Raw genomic sequence first — 26,915 nt, 5'->3', positions numbered from 1 at the left:
TCTTGTAATATTTTTCCCATAGGGCTTGAAAGGGCCTGTGATTTTGCAATGCATTGTGGGTACCTGCCTGCCAAGTAGCCATTTTTGCTGGACGACCTCGGATTGGTTTACATGTACGTACTACACACGTGGGAATAGAATAGAGTAGATCTTTATTGTCTTTGTACATTGTACAACGAAATTGCAAGCAAACCCATTAGTGCAAATTTATAGATGAAACATAAAAACGTAAGAACATTGGTACTAAGATAAAAATAAATAAATACATATTTTTTTATTTATTTTTTTAACGTGTGAGATGTAATGTGAGAGAGCAACAACTGTGTTAAAATGGATCGTACAAAATTTAAAAAAATCAAGGGACCGCACTGTACTCTATTCTAAAGGCTCACTCCCTCGAAAAATTAAGTTACACTACATTCGGAAATAATTCACAGTGCTTCACTTTTTCCACATTTTATTATTTTACAGCCTTTTTCCAAAAGTGAAAAGTTGTTTTTATTTTTTATAATTTCACAAATTTATTTTAAAAAAATAATAATAATTACATGTACATAAGTATTCACAGCCTTTGCTCAATACTTTGTTGATGCATCTTTGGCAGCAATTACAGCCTCAAGTCTTTTTGAATACGATGCCACAAGATTGCCACACCTATCTTTGGGCAGCTTCGCCCATTCCTCTTTGTAGCACCTCTCAAGCTCCATAAGATTGGATTGGAAGAGTTGGTTTTCATCAAGGATGTCTCTGTATATTGCTGCATTCATCTTAGTATAGTCAGGGAGGTGACCAAGAACCCGATGGTCACTCTGTCAGAGCTACAGCATTCCTCTGTGGAGAGGAGAACTTAACAGAAGGACAACCATCTCAGAGACATCCTGGATGAAAACCAATACTTCACATTCAACCTGATGGAGCTTAGGAGGTACTGCGTACAGTAGAAGAATGGGCAAAACTGCCCAAAGATAGGTGTGCCAATCTTGTGGCATCGTATTCAAAAAGACTTGAGGCCGTAATTGCTGCCAAAGGTGCATCAACAAAGTATTGAGCAAATGCTGTGAATACTTATGTACATGGGATTATTTAAAAACATTTTTTTAAAACATTTGCTTCTTTTTTTTTTAAGAAAAGCCTTATCACGTTGTCATTATGTGGTATTGTATGTAGAATTTGAGGACGAAAATGAATTTATTCCATCATGGAATAAGGCTGTAACATAACAAAATGTGGAAAAAGTGAAGCGCTGTGAATACGTTCCAGATGCACTGTAAATTGGTAGAATTGATCCATATTAGCACGTCCAACAGACAAGAGGTTCCCAGTAAGTTGCCGCTGTTGTCGAAGCCAAACTTGTACACTTGTCGTCAACAGAGTCATTTTTTATACCGGTGAAGAATTTTAGAATGCAAAGTCTGTTAAGGCTCCTTGTCCGCAATTTAAATTGTGCATAATCTGCAGATGTCATCTTTTATGTGTTCGAGATGGAGTGAAGGTGCACAGTCTCATTACATACTCAGTTGCCTTGTGGTTAGAGTGTCCGCCCTGAGATCAGTAGGTTGTGATTTCAAACACCGGCCGAGTCATACCAAAGACTATAAAAATGGGACTCATTACCTCCCTGCTTGGCACTCAGCATCAAGGGTTGGAATTGGGGGTTAAATCACCAAAAATGATTCCTGGGCGTGGCCACCACTGCTGCTCACTGCTCCCCTCACCTCCTAGGGGGTGATCAAGGGTGATGGGTCAAATGCAGAGAATAATTTCACCACACCTAGTGTGTGTGTGACAATCATTGGTACTTTAACTTTTAAACTTAACTCTTTAAACAGTGTCATGTATGTGTGGGTTACATTTGAATTGCTATTGCGACATCCAGTACACATTTAGAACAGCAGTTTCTTTCATTAAAAAATTTGCACCTCATTTTTATATTTAGCTAACTGATCGTGCGGGCCGTGTGCCGGATTAAACCTGTTCGCGGGCCTGATTTGGCCAGTGGGCCGTACGTTTGACACCCCTGATCTACACATTTATGCCAACTAAGATGTGTATTAAAGACTTATATAACCTGTAAAAGAAGCTTGAACATCATTTGGTAGCTGCACTGTCTCCTCATGGAGAGAAAAACATGTCTTGTTGAAACGTTGACCTCAGATCACCTACATTAACTATACTGTATATAACCAGGTTGGACCAGGCAGGACACCTCTCCATCAATCAGCTATCTTAAATAGGCTATAAAATAGCTTTTATGCATGAGAAACATCTGAAGCTAATTTCAGTAGTGAGTGTAGCTTAAGCATAATTTGGATGTTGAACTGACACTAATAATGACCCCAGATCACATACTTTAACAATGGGCCAGGCAAGTCAGCCGAGTTCTGTGTAAACATCAGCTTTACAGATGCCATGTCTGCTCTTTAGGTGGTGTCAGTGAATAGTAAAGGTAGGGGTTATGTCAGGTCTATTAGACTCTATTAATATTCTCTAAGGAGCTTTCTCTCAAGAACAAATGGCTTTTCCCTTTTTATGAATTTGAAATGTCTAATCATTTCCATGCCAGCCTCTTCCCAAGCCTCGGCTGCAATTGTCCAAACAAAAAGGCCTCAGTCTGGAGTCACATGCTTCATCAGCAGTGGTGATTTCAGCTGCTTGGTTGGCCCTCTGCCCGCCAAGCTAACGTGGAAAAAGGAGCCTGAGTGGGGTGACTTCTTTCTACAGAAGCGCCGCCCACACACTTTGAGCGCAAGATGGCACCTCATTAGAGCTGGCAGGCTACACGGAAGCTGGGTTCTAGTGACCGCCACGCACTCCTCAGGCCAGAACGGGAGGAAGACTTTAGAATCCGAATCAGTTGCAGCCACCCAGGAGGCTCAGCCATCCGGTGTTGCCACGACACTAATCCTGCTAGGACAAAAGGCGTGAGCGTCACAGAGCATGTTGCTGCCAGATGCTCCCATTAGCTGGCAAATCATAGGTCACATTCATCGATCTTGGCGTGAAACATTACCACGACATTCCTTAAATTTCCATTTGATACACTTAATTTAAATGTTGTCACAAACTGTCGTGTCAGGTCTGACATGTTCTTGTGTTTCCTTACTTTCTGTAATTGTTTCCTGTCCAGCGCCTTTATTTGTTAACTTCCTGTCTGGTTTCACCACTCTTGCTGTTTCCCTCACCTGTCCCTGATTGGCATCCTGCGCACACCTGTTCATGGTTGACAATCAGACTTCTTCATAACCCAGCCTGCCCTGCAGTCAGGGCTGGAAGATTGCCCTTGTTGAGTACAATGTTACATGTTTTGTTTTGCTGAAGGCCTTGTGTTAAACAATGTAATACTTGTCTTACCCCCAACATCGCCCTCCTGGCTCTTGGGGTCACAACTAGCGCAGCAATGCGTGAGCATCACACGTCATCTGTGCCGTGGCTCTTCTTGGCTGGAATTTGAATCGTTTGCCAAATGAGTCGCAAAGGCCGTGCGACTGGCACACACGGTTCTGGATTCATGCCTTGAGAGAGTTTGTCCTTATTGTGACCCATATTTTTTCATGCGGAACTTCTACAATCGTATCACTCTTTTCCCAGGTTCATTAAGTTCAGCACAGCCAAGTGGTGTCTGTTTGGTGCTGGTGTGTGCGCGACATGTTGCTGTTTTGATGACTGGACTAAACTGGATCCCATTTCCTCAAAAGCTCCCTTTTCATGTCACCCACTAACCATGTATGTTGTGCTAATTAGCACAGCCAAGAAGCTTTACATGACAACACCAGCTCAAGACCTAAAAAGGTCTTGAGATCAGGTGAGGGGGCGGAGCTACTGGTAGTATTGTTGTCAAGTGTAGACATATACCAAGGTCAAGTTCCCTTTCAAATCCCCCAACCATGTCCGCTTTTGCTTGTCTGCTGCGACTCGACAGCACCCTCTGTTGACAAACAATGCTCATTACTTCAAATGTTTGTATTTTGTGAATGCATGGATTTTGTCCAACACAAGTTTCATCACTAACATCATTACTTTAAAATAAAAACCTTGGACATGATGGCTAATACAACAGCGCGAGATAACTACAGTAGGCACTTGTTGGTTAATAATGAACAGGCTTCAATGTGTAAATAAAAAAAAAAGTGCAAAATCAATTACTAAAGGGGAACTGCACTTTTTTTTTGGAAGTTTGCCTATCATTCACAATCATTATGAGGGATGTTATTTTTTTGCATTCTATATATTAAATAAATGCAATCAAAAGTCCACTTACAATGGACTTATGTCAGCCACTCTGTTCTGCCTATAAAGCCCTAAAACATCCAAACACCTCCATTGAGGTTTTATATACATAATGTAAGTATATATGTAATGTAGTACTGGGCACATTTATAATAACATTCAATATTGACGTATTTTGATAATTTTAAGCATACGTGGCGCATTAATTTAAAAAAAGTATCACAGTTTTTTTCTTCATCATTGGGGGAAACATCTTTTCACGCCGTTCTCGCCATTTCCAGGTCCTAAATGGCTGTCAAAGTGTCCCAACTTATCGGAATACGTCCTCACTTTTTCTGTCCAGGTGAGATGCATGATTTATGATATACAATAAAATTCCATCCAGGGAGAAAGGAAGCAAGGAAACACCTCGCCAGTCGATCATGTTGAATTTGTACACAGGCCTGTGATCACAGCGCCATTACAAATAGTTTGTCTGCATTAGCGCTTATAATAACAATATTACTAATACTTGGTTAATATTCAAATCCCGAAATGTAAATTGAGTATTAGTGGCGGTTTTTGAATGGTTATTTATTGGATTTTATGGGCGAAATAGAGAACCTCCCATTGGCTCTGCAAGCAGACTTTTATTTACAAGTTAGAAAATTCCCCAAAAAAGTGCAGTTCCACCTAAAGTCTTAAGCGCAATTCTTCACAAGGTTTTTTGGCGTCACTGCGTATTTTGTTCTTATGCAACATCCATTCAGCCATTTTCTACCGATTGTCCCTCTCAACATGACTTTCATTATTCCACAAGAAATGACAAAAAGCATACTAGCATTATATTACAAAACAAGTGTCAACAATTTGCGGAATGTTGTTTGATAAATTGACACTTATCGTAAAGGCCCAAAAAGTTGCTTTTGTGTAAACATATCAGACCCCAAAACGTCCTAAAGTACAAGCACATATCCCAGCATTACAGTGAATGTCTTCATTCTAGCTCAGTGTTGAGTGTTGAACTTCAATGCCTTTGTCTTTTATCACGCTGCCCTCTACAGGACTGGAGGTGTGTGCCGGGCTGCCTTCAGTAGAACCGTAAGACTGCGGGGTCAGAGACCCGTTTGAAGCCTCCACTGACGATTTTGGATTCAGCACTCTTGGAAGGTAAACCTGAAATATAAATGTGTGTATGTGTATGCATATATATATACACACACACACACACAATTTAAGAACAAATGACCGCATACTCAATGGTGTTGCTAAATTTGAATTATTGTGTCTTAATGAGACAAGAGCCGTACCATAGTTTGTACCTCCACTTCCTCAGGCGAGTCCTCATCTTTCTTGTTCACCTGAATAAGAAAAAACATCACATTTAGGGATGTGTCTATTGATCAGTATTGGCCGATTTTCGTTTGTGTCTCCATACAGTGTGGAGCCACTCTCCTAAGCTGGTAATAAACACTTCCATAATGACAAACTGCATTTCTTGGTATCTTAAAGATCGTATCATGTATTATTATCACAAGAGGACAGGGCTAAACATTTTACACACCAACTGCAAGCCAGGAGCAGGCATGCTAATAGCTAAGCTAACAGCTAAATTAGCTTAAAACAACACCAATAAATAAATGCTTAGTAAACTTTAAGAAGTTGAAATGGAAAGAAAGTAAGAAGCTATTAACAGGATATTAACAAATATATTGATAAAGAGTCTAGAGAGGATAAAAAATTAACAACTGTCAGCATTGTCGCAGTCAGTATACAACACATAGAGCAGAGCGGATCAAGCCGTAAATTGGTGTGTCGATACCACGGATAGTATATCAGTATTTGTGTTATTCTGTTTTCTATTTCATGTCTAAACCAGAGAAGTAGCTGCTTTTAATCTCATTGTACATGCATATAGTGACAATAAAGGGTGTTCTATTCTATTATGCTCAAATATGTGCTTATAATAAAAGAGAATAAGGAACTAGTTTGAATATTGTGTTGTTAAACTATCAACAGCATTAATTAAATGCATTTAAAAATGTACAGTCAATACATGTGATAGGTATCGGCCGACCTCATTTATAGATGATTGGTATTGGAATCAGCAGCGTAAAACTCTGATCGGAATATCCCTAGTCGTATTAAAGAAACATGTAAGCCATAAGGTGCAACTCACCTCATAATTGTGTGGACTGAGGTACTGGAAATGGCCGAAACAGGTGTAGCTGAGGCAGATGATGATAGTGATGATCAGGACCACCAGGGTGAACAGAGACGTTGGGGTCAGGAAACCTGAAATATCATTATGCATTATTGTTTCCTGTCATTAAGGATTTCTGCTTAGTCATCATGTGACCTGACGTGCTTATCACTAACCCGTTCTGAGGACGGAAAAAAAATAAAGCCATATTAGGCAGATGATGGGCGCGGCCAGAGCTTGATTGACAGCCTTCAGGTGGACTTGGCGGTCGAGGGGTGTCGGCAAGTAGGCAAAGTACAAGTTGTGCTTGTCCACCAAGTGCTTCAGCATCATGTATAAGAGACCTGGTGGACGACAACACCTGAGACATTAAAGGGGAACTTTGATGATTCTAATCTACATTTAATATACTGCCTTTTTGTCTAGATCACAGGTGTCAAACTCAAACTCATTTGTATTTTGTTAAAAAAATAAATGAAAAAACATAAAACAAGCATAATAATTTTAATTATAATAAAACATGGTTGTGGGGTATACACAATTTATAATTGTTTAATTTGATTTATTTATACCTTTCTAGTAGGCTGTTTATCGTCTAGAACAGGGGTCGGCAACCTTTATCATTCAAAGAGCCATTTTGACCCGTTTCACAAATTCAAGAAAACAATGGGAGCCACAAAATTCTTTTGAAATTTAAAGGCCTACTGAAATGCGATTTTCTTATTTAAACGGGGATAACAGGTCCATTCTATGTGTCATACTTGATCATTTCGCGATATTGCCATATTTTTGCTGAAAGGATTTAGTAGAGAACATCGACGATAAAGTTCGCAACTTTTGGTCGCTGATAAAAAAGCCTTGCCTGTACCGGAAGTAGCAGACGAGTAGCGTGACGTCACAGGTTGTGGAGCTCCTCACATCTGCACATTGTTTACAATCATGGCCACCAGCAGCGAGAGCGATTCGGACCGAGAAAGCGACGATTTCCCCATTAATTCGAGCGAGGATGAAAGATTCGTGGATGAGGAAAGTGAGAGTGAAGGACAAGAGGGCAGTGGGAGCGATTCAGATAGGGAAGATGCTGTGAGAGGCGAGTGGGACCTGATATTCAGCTGGGAATGACTAAAACAGTAAATAAACACAAGACATATATATACTCTATTAGCCACAACACAACCAGGCTTATATTTAATATGCCACAAATTAATCCCGCATAACAAACACCTGCCCCCTCCCGTCCATATAACCCGCCAATACAACTCAAACACCTGCACAACACACTCAATCCCACATTCCAAAGTACCGTTCACCTCCCCAAAGTTCATACAGCACATATATTTCCCCAAAGTCCCCAAAGTTACGTACGTGACATGCACATAGCGGCACGCACGTACGGGCAAGCGATCAAATGTTTGGAAGCCGTAGCTGCATGCGTACTCACGGTACCGCGTCTGTGCATCCAACTCAAAGTCCTCCTGGTAAGAGTCTCTGTTGTCCCAGTTCTCCACAGGCCAATGGTAAAGCTTGACCTGTCATCTTTCGGCAATGTAAACAATGAAACACTGGCTGTGTTTGTGTTGCTGCAGCCGCCCGCAATACACCGCTTCCCACCTACAGCTTTCTTCTTTGCTGTCTCCATTGTTCATTGAACAAATTGCAAAAGATTCACCAACACAGATGTCCAGAATACTGTGGAATTTTGCGATGAAAACAGACGACTTAATAGCTGGCCACCATGCTGTCCCAAAATGTCCTCTACAATCCGTGACGTCACGTGCCGGCGTCATCATACCGAGACGTTTTCAGCAGGATATATCGCGCAAAATTTAAAATTGCACTTTAGTAAGCTAACCTGGCCGTATTGGCATGTGTTGCAATGTTAAGATTTCATCATTGATATATAAACTATCAGACTGCGTGGTCGGTAGTAGTGGGTTTTAGTAGGCCTTTAAAATGAAATAACACTGCATACAGTTTTTTTTTTTTTGCTTTGTGCTATGAATAAACCAGACACGCGGCCCGTGAGACGTTATTTCGCAAGTTCTATATGAATGGCGCTTGACAGCGTCATACTTGCCAACCCTCCCAATTTTTCCGGGAGACTCCCGATATTCAGGGCAACTATTCTCTCGAATGTCTGCTGATTTTCACCCAAACAACAATAATAAGGGCGTGCCGTGATGGCACTGTCTTTAGCGTCCTCTACAGGCTGTATAAACAGCGTGCCAGCCCAGTTACATGTTGTATGCGGCTTCTGCAGACACACATAAGTGACTGCAATGCATACTTAGTCAACAGCCATATAGGTTACACTGAGGGTGGGCATGTAAAACAACTTTAACACTGGTACTAATATGCGCCACACTGTGAACCCACACCAAACAAGAATGACAAACACATTTCTGGAGAACATCCGCACCGTAACACAACATAAACACAACAAAACAAAAAGAAGTGTGAAGGGCAGAGCCCGCATACAACATGTGACTGGGCCGGCACGCAGATAGTGTAAAATCGGACGCAAAAGGCACGCCCTCAATATTGTTGCCGCGGGAGATTTTCGGGGGAGGCACTGAAATTCGGAAGTCTCCCGGAAAAATCGGGAGAGTCAGCAAGTATGCAGCTGAGCCACATCAGAGTGATCAAAGAGCCGCATGCGGCTCCGGAGCCGCGGGTTGCCGACCCCTGGTCTAGAAGATGCTTCTTTACCAAACATAAGGATCATTAATGTTTTTCTAAATAAATAATCCACTTCAACCATCTTTTCTTTAAATGGTCTTCCCTAAAATGTTAAATATATTTCAATACTAGTGTAGATAGAATCATGTTACAGCAGACAGTAACAAGATATAAACAGTAAATTAGCAAATATATTATTAGAGTTTTGAGAAAATAATACAACTGGTTAATGACGCAATTTGTTAATGTATCCTGCATTATTTTCATCCATCCATCTATCCACTTTCTACCGCTTGTCCCTTTTGGGGTCACGGGGGTCGCTGGAGCCTATTTCAGTGGATAGTAAATCTTGATTGCTAAACAAGCCTGTACATAGAGTACTTTATAGTATATCCAGGTTCCCTTTCTAAAGTATTGTCATTTCAAAATACAATAAAATGTTGAAATATAAAGGGTGCACTCAATTTTAGGAGATTTAACTCACCGAAAGGTACAATAATGGGACAAATCACACTGTATGCCATGATGACCGTCAAGACACACAGGATCCAGCCATACATAGCCCCGTATTCAAACTCATAAGCCTGGTTCTGTTGATAGAAAAATAACATTCATATTAATCTTAAACATTTCTCTGTGATGTTATGGTATCTATGAAAATGAAGATTTCTACAGCAAAAAATGTAACCCGCTGTTGAGGTGTCTTTCTTACTTGTTTGACGTATTTCCTCTCGGCAGCGGAGCGAGCCAGTACCAAGCGAATGGTGTAAAGCAGCAAGCCAGGCAGCCGCAATAGATCCATGGCCGAGCCCACCAGGCCCGCCGCGATCACGTAATTTACGAAAAAGGCCCCTTGGTCCGGTAGGAACACACACCTTGGTGCACAGATGGCAAAGTTAGAAAAATTTTCAAATTGAATTATATATACACTGAACAAAAGTATAAACGCAACACTTGTTTTTGCTCCTATTTTTTATGAGCTGAACTCAAAGATCTAAAATGTTTACTATATCCACAAAGAACTTATTCCTCTCAAATATTGCTCACAAATCTGTCTAAATCGGTGTTAGTGAGCACTTCTTCTTTGCCAAGATAATCCATCCCACCTCACAGGTGTGGCATATCAAGATGCTGATTAAACAGCATGGTTATTGCACAGGTGTGCCTTAGGCTGCCCACAGTAAAAGGACACTCTGAAATGTGCAGTTTTGTTTTATTTGGGGTCTGGAGGGGTCAGAAAAGCAGTCAGTATCTGGTGTGATCACTATTTGACTCACGCAGTGCAACACATCTCCTTTGCATAGAGTGGATCAGGTTGTTGATTGTGGCCTGTGGAATGTTGGTCCACTCTTCAATGGCTGTGCGAAGTTGCTGGATATTGGCAGAAACTGGAACACGCTGTCATATATACGCTGAATCCACAGCATCCCAAACATGCTCAATGGGTGACATGTCCGTTAAGTATGCTAGCCATGCAAGAAATGGGTTGTTTTCAGCTTCCGGGAATTGTGTACAGATCCTTGCAACATGGGACCGTGCATTGTAATGCTGCAACATAAGATGATGGTCTCGGGTGAATGGCACAACAATGGACCTCAGAATCTTGTTGCGTTATCTCTGTGCATTCACAATGCCATCGATAAAATGCACTTGCGTTCGTTGTCCATAACATACGTCTGCCCATACCATAACCCCACCCTCACCATAACCCCACCATGGGCCTACACGGTCTAGCTCCGTCCTATCTTGTCGATTGCATTGTACCATATGTCCCGGCAAGAAATCTGCGTTCAAAGAACTCCGGCTTATTAGTGATTCCCAGAGCCCAAAAAAAGTCTGCGGGCTATAGAGCGTTTTCTATTCGGGCTCCAGTACTATGGAATGCCCTCCCGGTAACAATTAGAGATGCTACCTCAGTAGAAGCATTTAAGTCCCATCTTAAAACTCATTTGTATACTCTAGCCTTTAAATAGCCCCCCTGTTAGACCAGTTGATCTGCCGTTTCTTTTCTTTTCTCCTCTGCTCCCCTTTTCCTTGTGGAGGAGGGGGGGGTGGGGGGCACAGGTCCGGTGGCCATGGATGAAGTGCTGGCTGTCCAGAGTCGGGACCCGGGGTGGACCGCTCGCCTGTGCATCGGCTGGGAACATCTCTGCGCTGCTGACCCGTCTCCGCTCGGGATGGTGTCCTGCTGGCCCCACTATGGACTGGACTCTTACTATTATGTTGGATCCACTATGAACTGGACTTTCACAATATTATGTCAGACCCACTCGACATCCATTGCTTTCGGTCTCCCCTAGAGGGGGGGGGGTTACCCACATATGCGGTCCTCTCCAAGGTTTCTCATAGTCATTCACATCGACGTCCCACTGGGGTGAGTTTTTCCTTGCCCTTATGTGGACTTTGTACCGAGGATGTCGTTGTGGCTTGTGCAGCCCTTTGAGACACTTGTGATTTAGGGCTATATAAATAAACATTGATTGATTGATTGATTGATGGGCCACTTGATTCACATCGTTGACATCAGCAAACCACTCTCCCACACACGCTGTCTGCAATCTGCCCTTAACAGTGAAAACCAGGATTCATCCGTGAAGACAACACCTTTCCAACGTCCCAGACGCCATCGAATGTGAGCATTTGCCCACTCAAGTCGGTTAAGACGACAAACTGCAGTCAGGTTGGGACCCCGATGAGGATGACGAGCATGCAGATGAGCTTCCCTGAGACGGTTTCTCACAGTTTGTGGAGAAATTCTTTGGCTATGCAAACGAATTGTTGCAGCAGATGTCCAGGTGGCTGGTCTCAGAAGATCATGGAGGTGCACCTGCTGGATGTGGAGGTCCCGGGCTGGTGTTTACACGTGGTCTGCGGTTGTGAGGCCGGTTGGATGTACTGCCAAATTGTCTGAAATGCCTTATGGTAGAGAAATGAACATTCAATTCATGAGCAACAGCTCTGGTGGACATTCCTGCAGTTAGCATCAGCATCATACTTACCAACCCTCCCGATTTTCCAGGGAGACTCCCGAATTTCAGTGCCCCTCCCGAAAATCTCCCAGGGCAACCATTCTCCCGAATTTCTCCCGATTTCCACCCGGACAACAACATTGGGGGCGTGCCTTAAAGGTACTGCCTTTAGCGTCCCATACAACTTGTCGTCACGTCCGCTTTTCCTCCATACCAACATCGTGCCGGCCCAGTCACATAATATATGCGGCTTTTACACTCACATAAGTGAATGCAAGCATACTTGATCAACAGCCATAGAGGTCACACGGAGGGTGGCCGTATAAACAACTTTAACACTGTTACAAATATGCGCCACACTGTAAACCCACACCAAACAAGAATGACAAACACATTTCGGGAGAACATCCGCACCGTAACACAACATAAACACCCCAGAACCCCTTGAAGCACTAACTCTTCCAGGACGCTACAATATACACCACCCGCTACCACCCAACCCCGATTTCAATATATATCGCGATAGACACGAAATCGATACCAATAAAAAATATGTTTTTTTGGAAGAAACCAGAACCAAGGTTGTTCACATTAACAAAGGCACTTGCTTGCTGGTAACACAGCAACGTAGGAAGTGATCACTGATCAGTGGGAGTGACACGCTTATAGCCAATCTGGTAACAGTATCAACCATCAGGTTTGGTTGCACCGTCTTGTTGTCTCGCGATTGATTCTTGAGTGTGAAGAGAAACTGAAATAAGCATTACAGAGAGCAAAGAAATTGTCGATAAAACAGGAAAAGTCACCTTGACAAAATAGCAGTTTTTTGGATTTTTTGAAAAGGACCATAGTCAGACCAACATGGTCAGTAAATTATGCAAGGCGCTCGTCCCCACCAAGACCGGTAATACCACGCCACCTTAGCCGCACTCCCCCAGAACATTGCTGTAACTTCCTGGCACAAAACATGAAGAAAATAGTTCTTCTTAGAGATGTGACGTTTGTGAACAAGTCAAGTCTTTTGAATGTTTTTTCAAGTTAACGATGAGAACCGAATGTCAGTTGTAATTCATTCGTTTGAGAGTCAATCTTATTGAAATTGCCTATGATGCCCTCTCAGATTCAAAGTCAGAATCAGAATCAAAATCAGCTTAATTGGCTTTAAGTAATGACATCATTAGAGTCGTCCCAGATGGCTCTATTCATGTGAACGCTATCATGTGAACGCACTTACGAAGGCAGTTAACTTAGGGGAGGAGTTTAATAGGCACCTGAACCTACTCGAGAACTGTTTTTGGAATAACAAAGAGATGTTGGCAACTGGAAAAGAAAAGAAAATTAACAAAAGTCAAAGGAAACGTAGCACTTGGATGCACTTCTGCGCAACGCGCAGGGGTGATGACATGCAAGGTAAAGCGGACATAGTGTTGTCACTGTCAAAGAATGGGGAAAGGGCAGCATCTTGAACAAAAATTTACAGATTCTGGACAGGGAGGATGGACAGTACGAAAGAAGAGTGAGGGAAGCCATCTATGAAGGGGGAGCCAGAGGGTGTGTTCCAACTATCATGGGATCACACTCCCGAGCCTTCCCGGTAAGGTCTATTCTGGTGTACTGGAGAGGAGGTTATGCCGGATAGTCAAACCTCAGATCCAGGAGGAGCAGTGTAGTTTTTGTCTTGGTCGTGGAACTGTGGACCAGCTCTATAGTCTCGGCAGGGTCCTTGATGGTGCATTGGAGTTTGCCCAACCAGTCCATATGTGCTTTGTGGACTTGGAGAAGGCATTCGACCGTGTCTCTCGCGAAGTCCTGTGGGGAGTGCTCCGAGAATGGGGTATTGGACCGTTTGATTGTGGCGGTCCGCTCCCTGTATGATCGGTGTCAGAGCTTGCCGGCAGTAAGTTAGACCGTTTTTAGTGAGGGTTGGACTCCGCCGGGGCCGCCCTTTTTCATCGATTCTGTTCATAACTTTTATGGACAGAAGTTCTAGGCAAAGTCAGGGCGTGGAGGGGATCTTTTTGCAGATGTGTTCATCTGGCCAGGATCTTCATCTCTCACTGGATCGGCTCGCAGCCCAGTGTGAAGTGACTGGGATTAGAATCAGCACGTCAGAGTCCATGGGTCTCGCCCGGAAAAGGGTGGTGTGCCATCTCCGGGCTGGGGGAAGATTGGGCGTCTGCAGTATTGCGGACACTGTATCGATCCGTTGTGGTAAAGAAGGAGCTGAGCCAGAAGGCAAAGCTCTCAATTTACCGGTCGATCTACATTCCCATCCTCACCTATGGTCATGAGCTTTGGGTTATGATTGAAAGGACAAGATCACAGGTACAAGCGGCCGAAATGAGTTTCCTCTCTCAGCTCTCCCTTAGAGATAGGGTGAGAAGCTCTGTCATTCGGGAGGAGCTCAAAGTAAAGCCGCTGCTCCTCCACATCGAGAGGAGCCATTTAAGGTTGTTCAGGCATCTGCTCAGGATGCCCCTCGGACAGGGAAGTCTGGGCTTCTCTGCCTAGGCTGCTGCCCCTGCGACCCGTCCTCGGATAAGCGGAAGAAGATGGATGAATGGAATGCTAACGTGGGGGATTCCGACTGTTTCGGGCGGTTAGTTTTTGATCCACAGCGATCATTCTGCCACACATACCTCAATGCTAACTAGGGGAAATTACACTTCAACGACTGTCGTTGGCATTGTATGATTGCTAGTTTGCACCTCAACAATTGTTTTCTCACTACGATAGGGAGAAACCATCCTCGCCCTGCAGGCACACCCTCCCCGTATTGGAGTAGAACAATTTTGGGTTTTGGCATCGGCATATATATATATATATATATATATATATATATATATATATATATATATATATATATATATATAATACCATCATAAACACAAAATGTATAATATAAAGCATTTTCTTCAGTTTTAATGTAGAAAAAGTACTTCTAAAATCAGTCTTCTTGATAATCTGTCATCTTTATAAATTTGACTGCTGAACAAAACAATGTTTAATACACAAAATCAAAAAGTATGTCCGATACAGAAAGATGTGCTTGTTTGCTTGATTTAAAATTAGATTACTTTTGTGATGTGGAATAGTATATTAAAGAATGTGTGTCTAATTGTGAGACGTTCACCAGAAAGGGGAACTTACTCAAACCGCAGTTTCCCATCTGTTAGAAATTCTTTGTCAAACAGCCAGCGGAAAAACAACGCAAGACTGAAAGGGAGAAACAAAAGTGAGTTGACCAAACATGCGTGGAGAAATATTCAGTTGTCTAACATTCAATCTAAACTTTACAGTCTAAGTGTTTATTTTAAAGGGGAACTGCCCTTTTTTTTTTTTTTTTTTGCCTATAAGTCACAATCCTTGAGAGAAAATATTTTTTTAGACCAATGACATCTTTGCATCTATTACATTTATTAAGACAATAAAAGACAATAAATAACTATCTAAAAAGCGCCAACAATACTCCATTTACATTTTCTGACTTGAATATTAACCAAGTAATAGCGATATTATTATAAGAGCTAACGTTAAGGACCTACATTTAGCAGCACATTGATCACAGAGAGGTAACTTCCTTATGCTGCTGTATTAACATCCTCACCTGTGAGCTGCTTTCTCGTCTCTGAGCTCGTGAAAGGTAATTCTAGATTATAAATCATGCCTCTCACCTTGATAGTAAAAAATGGATATAAACTGGGAAGTTGCTAAACTTTGACAGCCAATTTAGACCAGAAGATGACAAAAAAGACAGACGACCCTTTATTTTATCCCTTTGAAAGGATTGAGTCATTCTTCATCTAAATGGGAATATATCAACATCCCAACAGTCTGCATTGCAGTGAAAGCAGACATTATACAGTAAGTGTTGTTTTATTATGTTTGTTGGCTCTCATGAAGTCTGCATGAGTGCAGTGAAGGAAAAAGTGAACGTTGTGATGCATCTATAAAATTAATGTGCCACTGTATACTTGAAATGAGCAAAATACATAATATAACATGTTATTATGAATGTACTTGTTGTACTACATGTATACTTGTAGTGTGTTTATAATAGGATGATGTAGGTGTTTAGAGGTTTTTAAAAACGCTTAATAAGCGGTGTAGTTTCCTAATGAAGCCTTAGCTTGACGCTCCTCTACTTTGTCCTGCTCCCGCAACGACAAACAAAACTCCAAACGCTCCTCTTCGTTTTGTGTATCGTTTACTTGTGGCAAAATAAAGCGTGTGTGTTACAGTAAGAAAGAGTAAGAAAAAGTAAGAGTAAGGTCAAAAAAACTGTGTGGCTCGATTCCACCATACCTGACTGCCATAACCTATAATACACTGTGTCCAAACCTTATTACCACACAGATCCTTCTGCCATACTTGCAATTAAACAGTTACATATTCTTCACTGTATAAAGGCAGTATAAAATAGTACGTTATCAAATTATTCACACAAATTTAATAATTACAAATAAAGTTCGCCTTATAATTACTCTAAGCATGCAATATATAAATGTTTGTATTATTCAAATAAAGTAAACAGTCCCTTTTTTGCTGAATAAACATAAAGCACCTTCCATAAAATGTAAATGAACTTAAATAGCATTTAGGCTCCTACAGGCGGAATAGAGCGACTCCCGTTGACTCCACTGTAAGCAGACTTTTGCTCGCATTTTCTAAATAGTTAGAAATTAAAATGATCAAAAAATAAATAAAAACGTGTGATTGTCTTTTACAGAAGGGTTGTGAATGAAAGGCAAAATTTTTAAAAAGTGCAGTTTTCCTTTAATGTATGTCCAATATAAATTAGGATATGATATGATGGCACACAAATTTAAGCAAATGGTAGTAGCAGTCAGCTGTAATTACCTGGTGAGCCCGAGTGAGGGAAGAATGAGCACCATGAAGAGCAGGAAGAAGTAAAGCTTGTGCAACATGCTCAGCTGCTCACTGGACCTGAAAGAGCATACACCATTCAATCCAAGCCTTTCCCAGCATTCCAAACCTGAATGTGCCGCACCTGCTCCAGTGTGCCTCCCCCAGCGTGGAGTAGTAGACGATGGTGGGCAGAAGGGCAGAGAAGGACCACAGCAGGAGCGTGGGGAAAAACTGACTGACGATAGGGCTCTATGGTGGGAGGAGGGAGAATACAGTTGTTGCAGAGGACAGCATCTTCCTAAAATGTTGAGTTTTTAAGACGTACATTCAGATTGTGGATGGGATTGGTGACGTTGAACTTGTCTATGGTGTTGATGATGATGGTGGGCGTTGTCAGGAAGGTAAGCAGGAAGAAAAGCAGGAAGTTAAGCATCATGTAGCGGATGATCCAGAAAAAACCCTGCACTGAGAGGTGGTCCCTGAAAAGGAGGATTGGTGGGGTCAAAGTGGGTTACTTGCCACCAGAGAGAAAGTGAAAGCCAAATTCAACATTATGTTAGTAATGCATAAGTCTAAACCCAGTAAGTATGTTTTAGATGTCAACAATGTCAATAAACAAAAACATAGTTAAAAACAGTTACATTCAAAAGAAGTATGGTGTGCAATTACTGGTTTTGAATACACTTACAGTGTATACATGTTATTAATAATGCAGTCAAGGGATTTAAAAAAAATGGGCGATTAATCATGATCATGTATTTTAAATAACAAAACACTGACTTTATAAAATAATTTTTTGTTTAACAGACTTGAACAGTTACGGTCTGTTTTCTTTACTAAAATAAAACATCAAGTCTTATAAAGTGCTGTAGTTTAATACATCAAAAAACACTATTTTTTCTCAGTAATAGGTAATTAATGTTGAACTTGTTGCTTTTCCTCTGCTTCAGATAATATCAAATAAAAATACCCATCAATCACAGTGATGTGGTATGTTACCAATTGTGGTTTAAAAAATAAATGTCTATATTTGTAAGAATTAGTTGTCAAAGACCGCAGGAAATGTTGGCTTTGATTGGCTTTCCCCACCGTCAAATCACATATGTTTCATACATGTGCATTAATGTGCAACATTATGTAATTGTTTAAACCGCATATAACCACAGAACATGAAGTTATTTACTTAAGTTTCCGTTTCATGCAACTAAAACAAAATGATCAATTATCCTCCATGAATGTGTCTGATTGTAAATATGACGTAAACATCATTAAAACATGTAATATATACCTCTGTTTATGCACAGATTTGTTATAGTATAAAGTCAGCTTAATGTATGTCAAAACACACGTCACTTCTTTATAGCTTGTCTAATAAAGCAATGCACCTTACACAAAAAAAACAACATTCAAATTTATACAAACCATAAACAAACTTGTGATGGTATTTGATTTCATTATGAACATTTTACATTATTTGTCAGATATAATTCATCCTATCCCCGCAATTTAAAGTCACCGGCCAAGTTTCCTGACAGAGTGAGGTCCTTTTTTCGCCGATTATCTTTGTGCCGCATGGCTGTAGTGTTTTTCTCAGTCAAACACAAGAGGGCGAGACAACTCGTTTGCATACTGCGACAGTAACGTTAGAGAATTTGACACCCTTGGTTATTAATAGTAAGTGCAAAGAGAAGCCATATACATAACTGTTAGTACTATAAACAACAATAAAAAAATGCAGGCAGCATAAGCTTTTGATAACAATGTTGTAGTTTTTAGCAGCATATTTACTGTAATAGGGCTGCACGATTTTGAGAAAAAAATGTAAGTGCAATTGCTGTGCCTCAAATTGCGGTAGCGATTCGATTTTCAATTTTTAGATTTTTAAAGCTGCTAAACTGATGCGCAAAGGAAAAAAATATTTTCGACTGTCAATCAACATGTTCTTGTTTCAGGTTGCCACACAAAACAATATGTAATAATCTACGACCAAAAATATTTGGGTTTATGTGTACAACAGCCGTCCTTGGCCACCTGTTGTAGCCTCCACCAGATTGTGAACTAAGTTGACATGCCTTGTACTGCGGTCACCAGAGAAGTTATTTTAGCCATTTTACACTGTCACCATTAAACCTTTTTGCAGATACTGTACACCAACACAAGCGGTGTTTGTTATTAGCACACTGACAATAATAACGAACACGGCTGAAACGCACACAAATTTGCTGTTTTGTAACCACTTTCAATTGGTCAGCAGACCAAGGACACAAGGTTTGACAATTCTGATGCAAAGAGTAAAAAATCAACAAAAAAAACCTCAGCCTCTGCAGTTATGATGTTGCACTAATTAAATTATCAATTAATTGTGCATCCCTAATAGTTAAGATTTTCTTCTAAGTAATACTAGAATGCTACAATGTCACCCTGTTTTCCCTGACATGTTAGGTTGAATTCTGACTAATAGTATCACACAGAATTGTTAAGCATTTGGATGGCGCACTGTACAAAAAACTAAACAGAAGTACTCTGAAAAGTATCCTGAAAAGACCTATGAATACAACAGTGTTAAATTTTGAGGGATGTTCTATAGACTTCTAAATGCCGCCAAATGTTACGGTTAGAATATTGTATGTTGTAGTTAGTTGAAAGTGCAAAAAGAAGTCGTACACGTGACTGTTAATAGTCATAACTTTTAGACTGCATGAAAGTTACAGCTTTAATTAACAATGTTATATTATTTATTTCTATGTCAGTATCCATGTGTACATGGACAACATTTAATTAATCTGATCATCATTCGGATTAGAATCTTACTGTGTACATAGAGTCTGAAAAAAATTATGCCGAGCATTTTTATGCATCACATCTTAAATCGGAATACTTTACTTTGAAATGCACAGAACCTAACTTAAACAGAAAGGTGTGTTATTTGTGGCATGGCTCCATCTTTTGGACGAGATCGCTCACTGCAGGTGCTGAAGAAGGAGTAGTAGACTTCCACTGTTTTCAAACATGGCTTTGTGCATTTCTGCTTGTCCAATGTTATTCCAACATTTATAATTGTTTTCCTTCTGTTCACTAATTTTGTCTTACCTCTCTTTTTGGAATGTATTTGTTCTGTGCTTTTCATGTTGTGGCGCGTCTTCATATTTCAACATTGTGTGTATGTGTTTGAGGCTAACAGTTAGCACATGGAGTAGCTGTAATGTTGTGAATAAAACAGCTGGTTAGGACGACAACTGGATACCTTCTTTTATTGTTACATCGACACATGACACTCCCTACTATACTTTTGTTTTTGCTAGTCTTGTGTTAAAGTAACAAACTCAACAGTATATAATGCTCCTTCTGCATGTTGAATGGGGTGAGACAGCAGCAAGACAATCACTTCATTCCGAGACTATTAAATCTAGTTCCCGCTCCACCACCAAAGTATAGTTGACATCAGAATTCAACTGATTGTTGAAAACAGTAAGTGTAATTCTTACCCGAATTTTGGAAGATGTGTTTTCATGTGCTCCAATCTGAATTACTTCCGTCTTGATCGGAATTTAATTGTGATCTGAACGTGTGTGATCGAGTCAGAATATTCCGAATGGCGTGTTTACATGAAATATTTTTATCCAATTAAATGTGTCCATGTGCACAAAGGTACTGTTACTATTTTGCTGTGTACCCTTGTAAAGGCACCATTTTTGTTGACCAATTCCCCCCAACTTTTGAACTATATATTTTCCTTGAAATATCAGGTTGAATTCTGTAAATGACAAATCTAAGGTGATATAAAGCTCCACAGTAAAAGTCTGAAATGAAGGGTGCTTACCAGTAAACATTTCTGGGATGAGGTGCAAAGCTCACCCTCCACTTCTTCACTTTGAGACCTCCACTGTTGGTGGAAGGCTGTGGCTCTCTGCCACAACAGCAACAACTCCTGCCACCACATTCCAGCGCGTTGAAGTCTTTCAGAATGCTAACAGTGGCACAGGACAGGTAGGGAAAAGAATAATTACATTTTCTTGTCCTCGTGCGCAAAAAAATAATAAAAAAAAGTTTTGTGTTGAGAATTTGGAATACATTTATATAAAATGACTACTTACTACTTGGCCATTGCTTCTGTCTGCAAAGTGACAAAGGCCAGCCCCAGGGAGCGCTGTGGCACCACCTCCACCTGCTGCCTCACCTCCTCCAGCAGGTTTGTTTCTTTAGTGCTGTAGTACTCTATTGCGTCCACCTGAGGGAGCCACACATGAATGTTTCTTGTCATCCATGCACATACTGTATGACTAATACCAGTATTAAAATCACACCCCACTGACAAGGAGTTCAAGACGGGGATTCTAAAACCAGATTAATTCTTTACACAGCCTTCACCGTTGGCAAGAATACACACAATTATCTCTCAGTGACAACAAACCCGTGTGAGCTCCAGTGTGTATTTTACGATGACGTCATAGGACGCCCTTTTCATGACGATTTGAAGTCCTCTGCTTTGTCTTACCTTGTCACAGTTGGCACAGCAACAGAGGTAACCGCACAGTCGGGGGTATATTGTTTCACGCTTCCCTGTCTTTTCTAGGACACGCTCGTAGTAGCGCAGGTTTTTTCCTGCTCGAACCCTGGGGTGGAAACAAAAAGCTCGCTGAACAAATGATACTGGCTTGTGATAACATTTCTCAGAAGTGTCAGTGTGACATAGGCCTTGTTCTTCCAAATCTTCTCACCAATTTGCCTCTTTCACTTTGACTTGAGTTTGAGTTTATTTGGAACATGCATGCATACAACATGGTACATCACAATTTCCAATTTCTCTATTGAACATGTTCGAAAAGGAGTAGGAAGAAGCAGAGCTTATTTAATTCTACCCCTTTTCCTTTATATTGCAGTTGCTAAAACTTTTGTTCATTTGCTGTTCTCAATTTATTCACAATGTACTCCATAAGTAATAACAATAAAAATAACTAAATATTAATTGGTGAAGTAAGTTATATTTCTAATGGTGAGATGAGTAAGATTATCTTGAAAATTAATAGAAGGATGAAATAAATTCAGAGTGTATATCATGGTTCTTCTTCTTTGTACTTTGTAAACACTTTAAGTTTGAAGAGTTTCTTGAAGTGGATCATATTAGTACATTGTTTGATTTCTTTGCTTAATCCATTCCCTAATTTAATTCCACATGCTGATATACTATATATACTATACATACTGACTTATATTTTTAACTAGCTCTACATGCTTACCTTTCCTTGTCCAGATGCATGAGCTTAGCCACATCGTAGGCAATGTTGACGGCACACACTCTGCAAGTGGGGTACGCCTCTCTAGGCAAAAGCAGGACAAATTAATGTGAAGGTGTAAATGGCGAACAATGCAAACTCCATTCAGTCCACTTACATGAAATGTGTCCTTACATCCTCCTCTGTCGCTGTTTTAGGTACAGCCTTTACAAACAAGGTGTTTCTGGTCTGCAAATATAGTCGGTGTCAAGTAACTGTGTGTGGCTCCTGAAGTAAAAGAATGAGGAAGTAGCAAATTCACCGTGTCTCTTCCCATGCCTTTCATTTGCGATGTGTGATGTCGCAGGACAATAACAGTGAGGGCCAGATAGAGGACGGCAAACACAGTGTGCAGCCACAACAGGTCATTTCTGAAAATGACAGCAAAGTACAAGAAAACTAAATTCATGTTTTGTACAAAAAGTCAAGGGGCCACTGTCAGATTTCTTATGTTAAACAAAACAATCATAATGTCATTATGTAGTGACAAAAGTTAATCGAGTAATGCATTTGTGGCTACTTCCTGAATTATTATTGTACCCTTTTTTCAAATCCTCACCAAAATGTAATTGTTTCTTCTTTGGCCCAGAAGTTTTTTGTTTAAATTGCATTTTTATATTTTGTGTATTTAGCTGTATGTGTCCTACTGTATAGAGTTTATATGCAAACAGGTCATTAAAACAACAGAGCAGCTTTTAGTAGCCTAAGACTTTGTGTATGTTACTGTAGCTTTACAGGGGTTGTGTTCTGCAGCCATGTTGTTGTTTGTTACCCCTTTTGAAGATTCCCGATAGTCGTTCTTCCAAAACTCTGTGGATCGTTGCCTGAAAGACATGATCATGTGATCGGGAAATTGTGAGACGCACTTGGATGCAACTTAACTAGTCACACCTTTTTAATATTGTTTATCCAAGTAGGCTTGTGTAGGGTTTGTTGACATATCAATAATTTTTATTCAGTCCTTATGAAATTCACTTTTTTTTAAATATATTTATACATTGAGAGTTCATTCAGTAGTATTTAGGTGTATCTGCTTAAGGTCTTTTTCGCAAACTACACTGTAATTGAAGTGAAAGTAAACTAGTCGCAAAGAGATTTGTTTAAAGTCTTCACACATTAGTTCAAATGCTGACTTGACTTAATTTGTATGGCTGTAGAGTAAAAAAACAACAACCTCAAAATCAAACTCACCCAACAGGTCCCCTGTCAGGTTGACAGGCAGTATGATTGACAGGGAGGTGACGGTAATGACCAGCAGCAAGATGACGAGGTGGCGCTGGAAGGACAGGTAGTGGACAGCGTCTATGCCGCACCGGGCTTTTATCTTGTCGTCACTGAGACGCAAAAGGAGTTGTGTGATTAAACAATGGGTGTAATAATGTCACATACGAGCATTAAAGAAGATGACTTACTCCATTCTGAGGATATAAGGAAGCCAAGAACAGAAGCCCTATGGGAAAACAATGTTTTGAATAAGAAGCAAAGTACCCTTTGTTCAGGATTTCTGTTAATTTACATACCAGTTCATACTCCGGGTCATCTCCAATGGACACACAGGATGACAGATTTCTGTAACGTTGGCGTCCCGACTCAGTGACCCTAAAAGCAAATTTTAACAACACAATTTTATAAAGAATATTTAATAAACAGTTTGTCCAATTTGCTACTATGGCAATGACACGTGGACTCTTTGCAGGTCTCATACAATCATCTGATCCAGAATTTTTTTTAAATCTGAGGTTAGAACAAAGCCAAACTGCAATATGTATTTTCGATTTTTTCTGAAGGTGCAGATAATACAAACTCACTAAATATAGCAACACAGTTGCTAAGTTGGCAAACAACTATCCTTCCTACTTCGTTGACTTATTCTCTGGCAGAACATGTGTATTTAAGGTCTTAAGTAGAGTTACGATGTATAACCCCACTTAATGTGCTGTAACAAGCAGACTCTGTTATCTTGCTCTATACAATTTGCCTTTTACATACTGTAACTAAAGTTTTCAAAAGCTGATGCGCCTTTTGAGACGTCTTCTGGAGCCTCCTGTCATTTACTACGGTCTCAGTGCGTTGCAAATTTTAAAGTAACATTGAGTACATTGAGATGTGAGTACTCATTTAAGTTTTCATGTTGATGTGAAACACAATGAGAGCCTAGAAAGTGTTTATATGTGGGTTTGAAAGCTTACAAAGACTGTAAATGCATACAATATTCATATAAATCGTAAAATAACTAAAGTCCCTACTCTACTAAGCCAAAAGTAGAGTGTTAAAAACAGAACAAACCTTTCATTGTCTGCCACCAGTGCAAGACGTCCATAGTCCCAGAACGTTTTCCGTATAACAGAAAAGAGGATCAGCAACACCTGTAGGCCCAAAAGATTGAAACAGTCTATCGATCCCATTCAATCTCAATAAAAGGACAGACAAAACTAAGAAGTACCAAAAAGACGCTAAAGTTTAGCAGCAACACAACAGGGACGCCGCCAAAGCTGACTCCGTTCAGGACAGTGTTCTGCGTAGCATTAAAGCAGGTCTTGTCGTCTGGCCCGGTGGAGCGCAGCGTTCGGTTCGGGCTCAGCGACCACTGATCCCACCACCAAGATGACATCACTGCAGGAGAAGAAGTGTCAGTTTTTGTGAACCCACAATGACAGTGTTTACCAGTTTTTATGTCTCTGGTGGGAAATGAGGGAATTTTCCATCAATAACATTTAGAACTGAAGAAGCCTTTTAGATTAACGTTGGTCAAACGTCTTTAAATACCAATTACCTTAATTCATCGTTTGCGGATTACCCTGACCTGGATGGCTGACAATCTTCACAAAGTTCTAGAGTCCTAACTTGAACTTAATGGACCTACAAAGAATTGGCACATTAGCCTGCCCGGATTCGACAAAACTATATATATATATATTTTTTAATCAACTCATTACCCTTATTGACCTGGGAAGTCGTTGCTTTCCCTAGCAGTCCCCCGTGAGAAAGATTGTTGACGAAGTTGGTCTCTTCATGTACACACGGATTGGACAACTTTGAGCCTGGGATGACGTCAGAGTAAAGTAATGTAGTAAGTACATTAATTGTATGTTATTATTAAATGTCAAAAAAGCATTATTTTACAGAAAATGGGTTAGGGCTTCCTGCCGTACAGTGAGGATCACTCTGGCTGTCATGGGAGGAGCAAACACATTCATCAATTGACTTTTTGCTTGACTTGTCTTAATCACATATAGTGAAGTGAAGTGAATTATATTTATATAGCGCTTTTCTCTAGTGACTCAAAGCGCTTTACACAGTGAAACCCAATATCTAAGTTACATTTAAACCAGTGTGGGTGGCACTGGGAGCAGGTGGGTAAAGTGTCTTGCCCAAGGACACAACAGCAGTGACTAGGATGGCGGAAGCGGGGATCGAACCTGCAACCCTCAAGTTGCTGGCACGGCCGCTCTACCAACCGAGCTATACCGCCCCTATACTGTATGAATGAACTATGTTGGGAGCTACTTTACCATGTTTTTGATTTGATGGATTATTTTCAGTCTTTCTTGTCATGTCCCTCATCAACTGTCCTTCCGGGACCTCTCATGAGTCGTATAAGTCTTATAAGAAGAATGATGGTGATAATTTTAAAAAACTCCACATCGAGAGGAGCCAGGTGAGGTGGCATCTGGTCAGGATGCCACCCGAACGCTTCACTAGGGAGGTGTTTTGGGCACGTCTGACCGGTAGGAGGCCACGGGGAAGACCCAGGACATGTTGGGAAGACTATGTCTCCCGGCTGGCCTGGGAACGCCTAGGGATCCCCCGGGAGGAGCTGGACGAAGCGGCTGGGGAGAGGGAAATCTGGGCTTCCCTGCTTAGGCTGCTGCCCCCGCGACCCGGCCTCGGATAAGCGGAAAAAGATGGATGGGTTGTTACATGTGTTTTGTCCCAGATATCGTGGTTCACATTATTTAGATTTTTCTAATGGGCGTGAATGTTGTTTTTTTGTGGCCCTGTTTGGCCCAAACTCTAGTATAGGGTCGTGGAGTTACTTCTTCTGTAATGTTTTGGTTCCGCTTAGTTATGAACCTTTGCCGTGTTTCATGTCTTACCACAGGGTCATGTCACGTGGGTGGGCGTGAACAATGTGATGTTTTGCTCCCACCCGTGTCAATAATTCCACTTGTCCCACCACGCCTAAACTTAAAATAAACCAGGCACGCCGGTCGTCACGAGGACTCAATGCAACGTTACAGCGCGGCTCCGTCTAACATCTGGAGTTCTATTTGCAGTGGACGAGTAACTACATTACCGAACCGACCAAACCTTTAACATTTGTTTTTAACCGGTTGGCACTATCTGTCAACTGTGGTTAGACTGTGACAAGCTAATATAAATAATTCAGTAAATAAACCCGGGTAGGAATTATTTTGATACAAACCGGAGACAACATTGCACAACTTTTCCTTCCAAACGGACAAGTCACCACTGTCATTATCCGACTTTCAATAAGAAACCTCCTGATTCAAAAAGGCGTTTTTCTGACTTGCACTCGTCGAAGGAGAGAAAAAGTAGATACCACCCTACCTGCTGTGTTTGCATCCAAGGCTTAGCTGCACAAGGAACTTCTGCTTAAAGCTGTAAAGACAACGTCAACATTATTACAGAACTCCCTGGGCTGCTTTGCCCTCTTCTTCTTCTTCTTCCGCACATGCGCACTCGGCTCAGCTG

General features: G+C 40.9%; 1 protein-coding gene and 1 long non-coding RNA gene across 3 annotated transcripts in view; one reads left to right on the top strand and one right to left on the bottom strand.

The window, feature by feature from the left end:
• Positions 1-11,107, top strand: part of LOC133576512 (uncharacterized) — a 15,473-nt gene extending 4,366 nt beyond the window's left edge. For both annotated transcript variants that reach the window (XR_009811644.1, XR_012049315.1), the window contains exons 4-5: positions 5,271-5,376; positions 9,827-11,107. This is a non-coding gene — a long non-coding RNA (uncharacterized lncRNA). The remainder of the gene's footprint in view (positions 1-5,270; positions 5,377-9,826) is intronic.
• tmem63a (transmembrane protein 63A) lies at positions 4,784-26,915 on the bottom strand. Its single transcript, XM_061929795.2, has 23 exons — positions 26,772-26,915; positions 24,643-24,812; positions 24,486-24,565; positions 23,720-23,798; positions 23,612-23,649; positions 23,391-23,533; positions 22,972-23,023; positions 22,462-22,570; positions 22,318-22,388; positions 22,164-22,244; positions 21,422-21,539; positions 21,021-21,154; positions 20,747-20,893; positions 17,252-17,405; positions 17,069-17,175; positions 16,918-17,004; positions 15,208-15,273; positions 9,801-9,963; positions 9,573-9,678; positions 6,586-6,753; positions 6,386-6,501; positions 5,517-5,567; positions 4,784-5,382 (listed from the first exon to the last, which is right to left on the bottom strand). Exons 2-23 carry the CDS (start codon positions 24,808-24,810, stop codon positions 5,209-5,211), a joined length of 2,412 nt encoding a protein of 803 aa, XP_061785779.1. The 5' UTR covers positions 24,811-24,812; positions 26,772-26,915; the 3' UTR covers positions 4,784-5,208.

This window comes from Nerophis lumbriciformis, linkage group LG34, assembly GCF_033978685.3.
Source record: "Nerophis lumbriciformis linkage group LG34, RoL_Nlum_v2.1, whole genome shotgun sequence".
In the NCBI taxonomy this organism is placed as follows: Eukaryota; Metazoa; Chordata; class Actinopteri; order Syngnathiformes; family Syngnathidae; genus Nerophis; species Nerophis lumbriciformis.
Note: the sequence above shows the minus strand (reverse complement) of the source record. Positions and strands in the feature narration are given on the sequence as shown.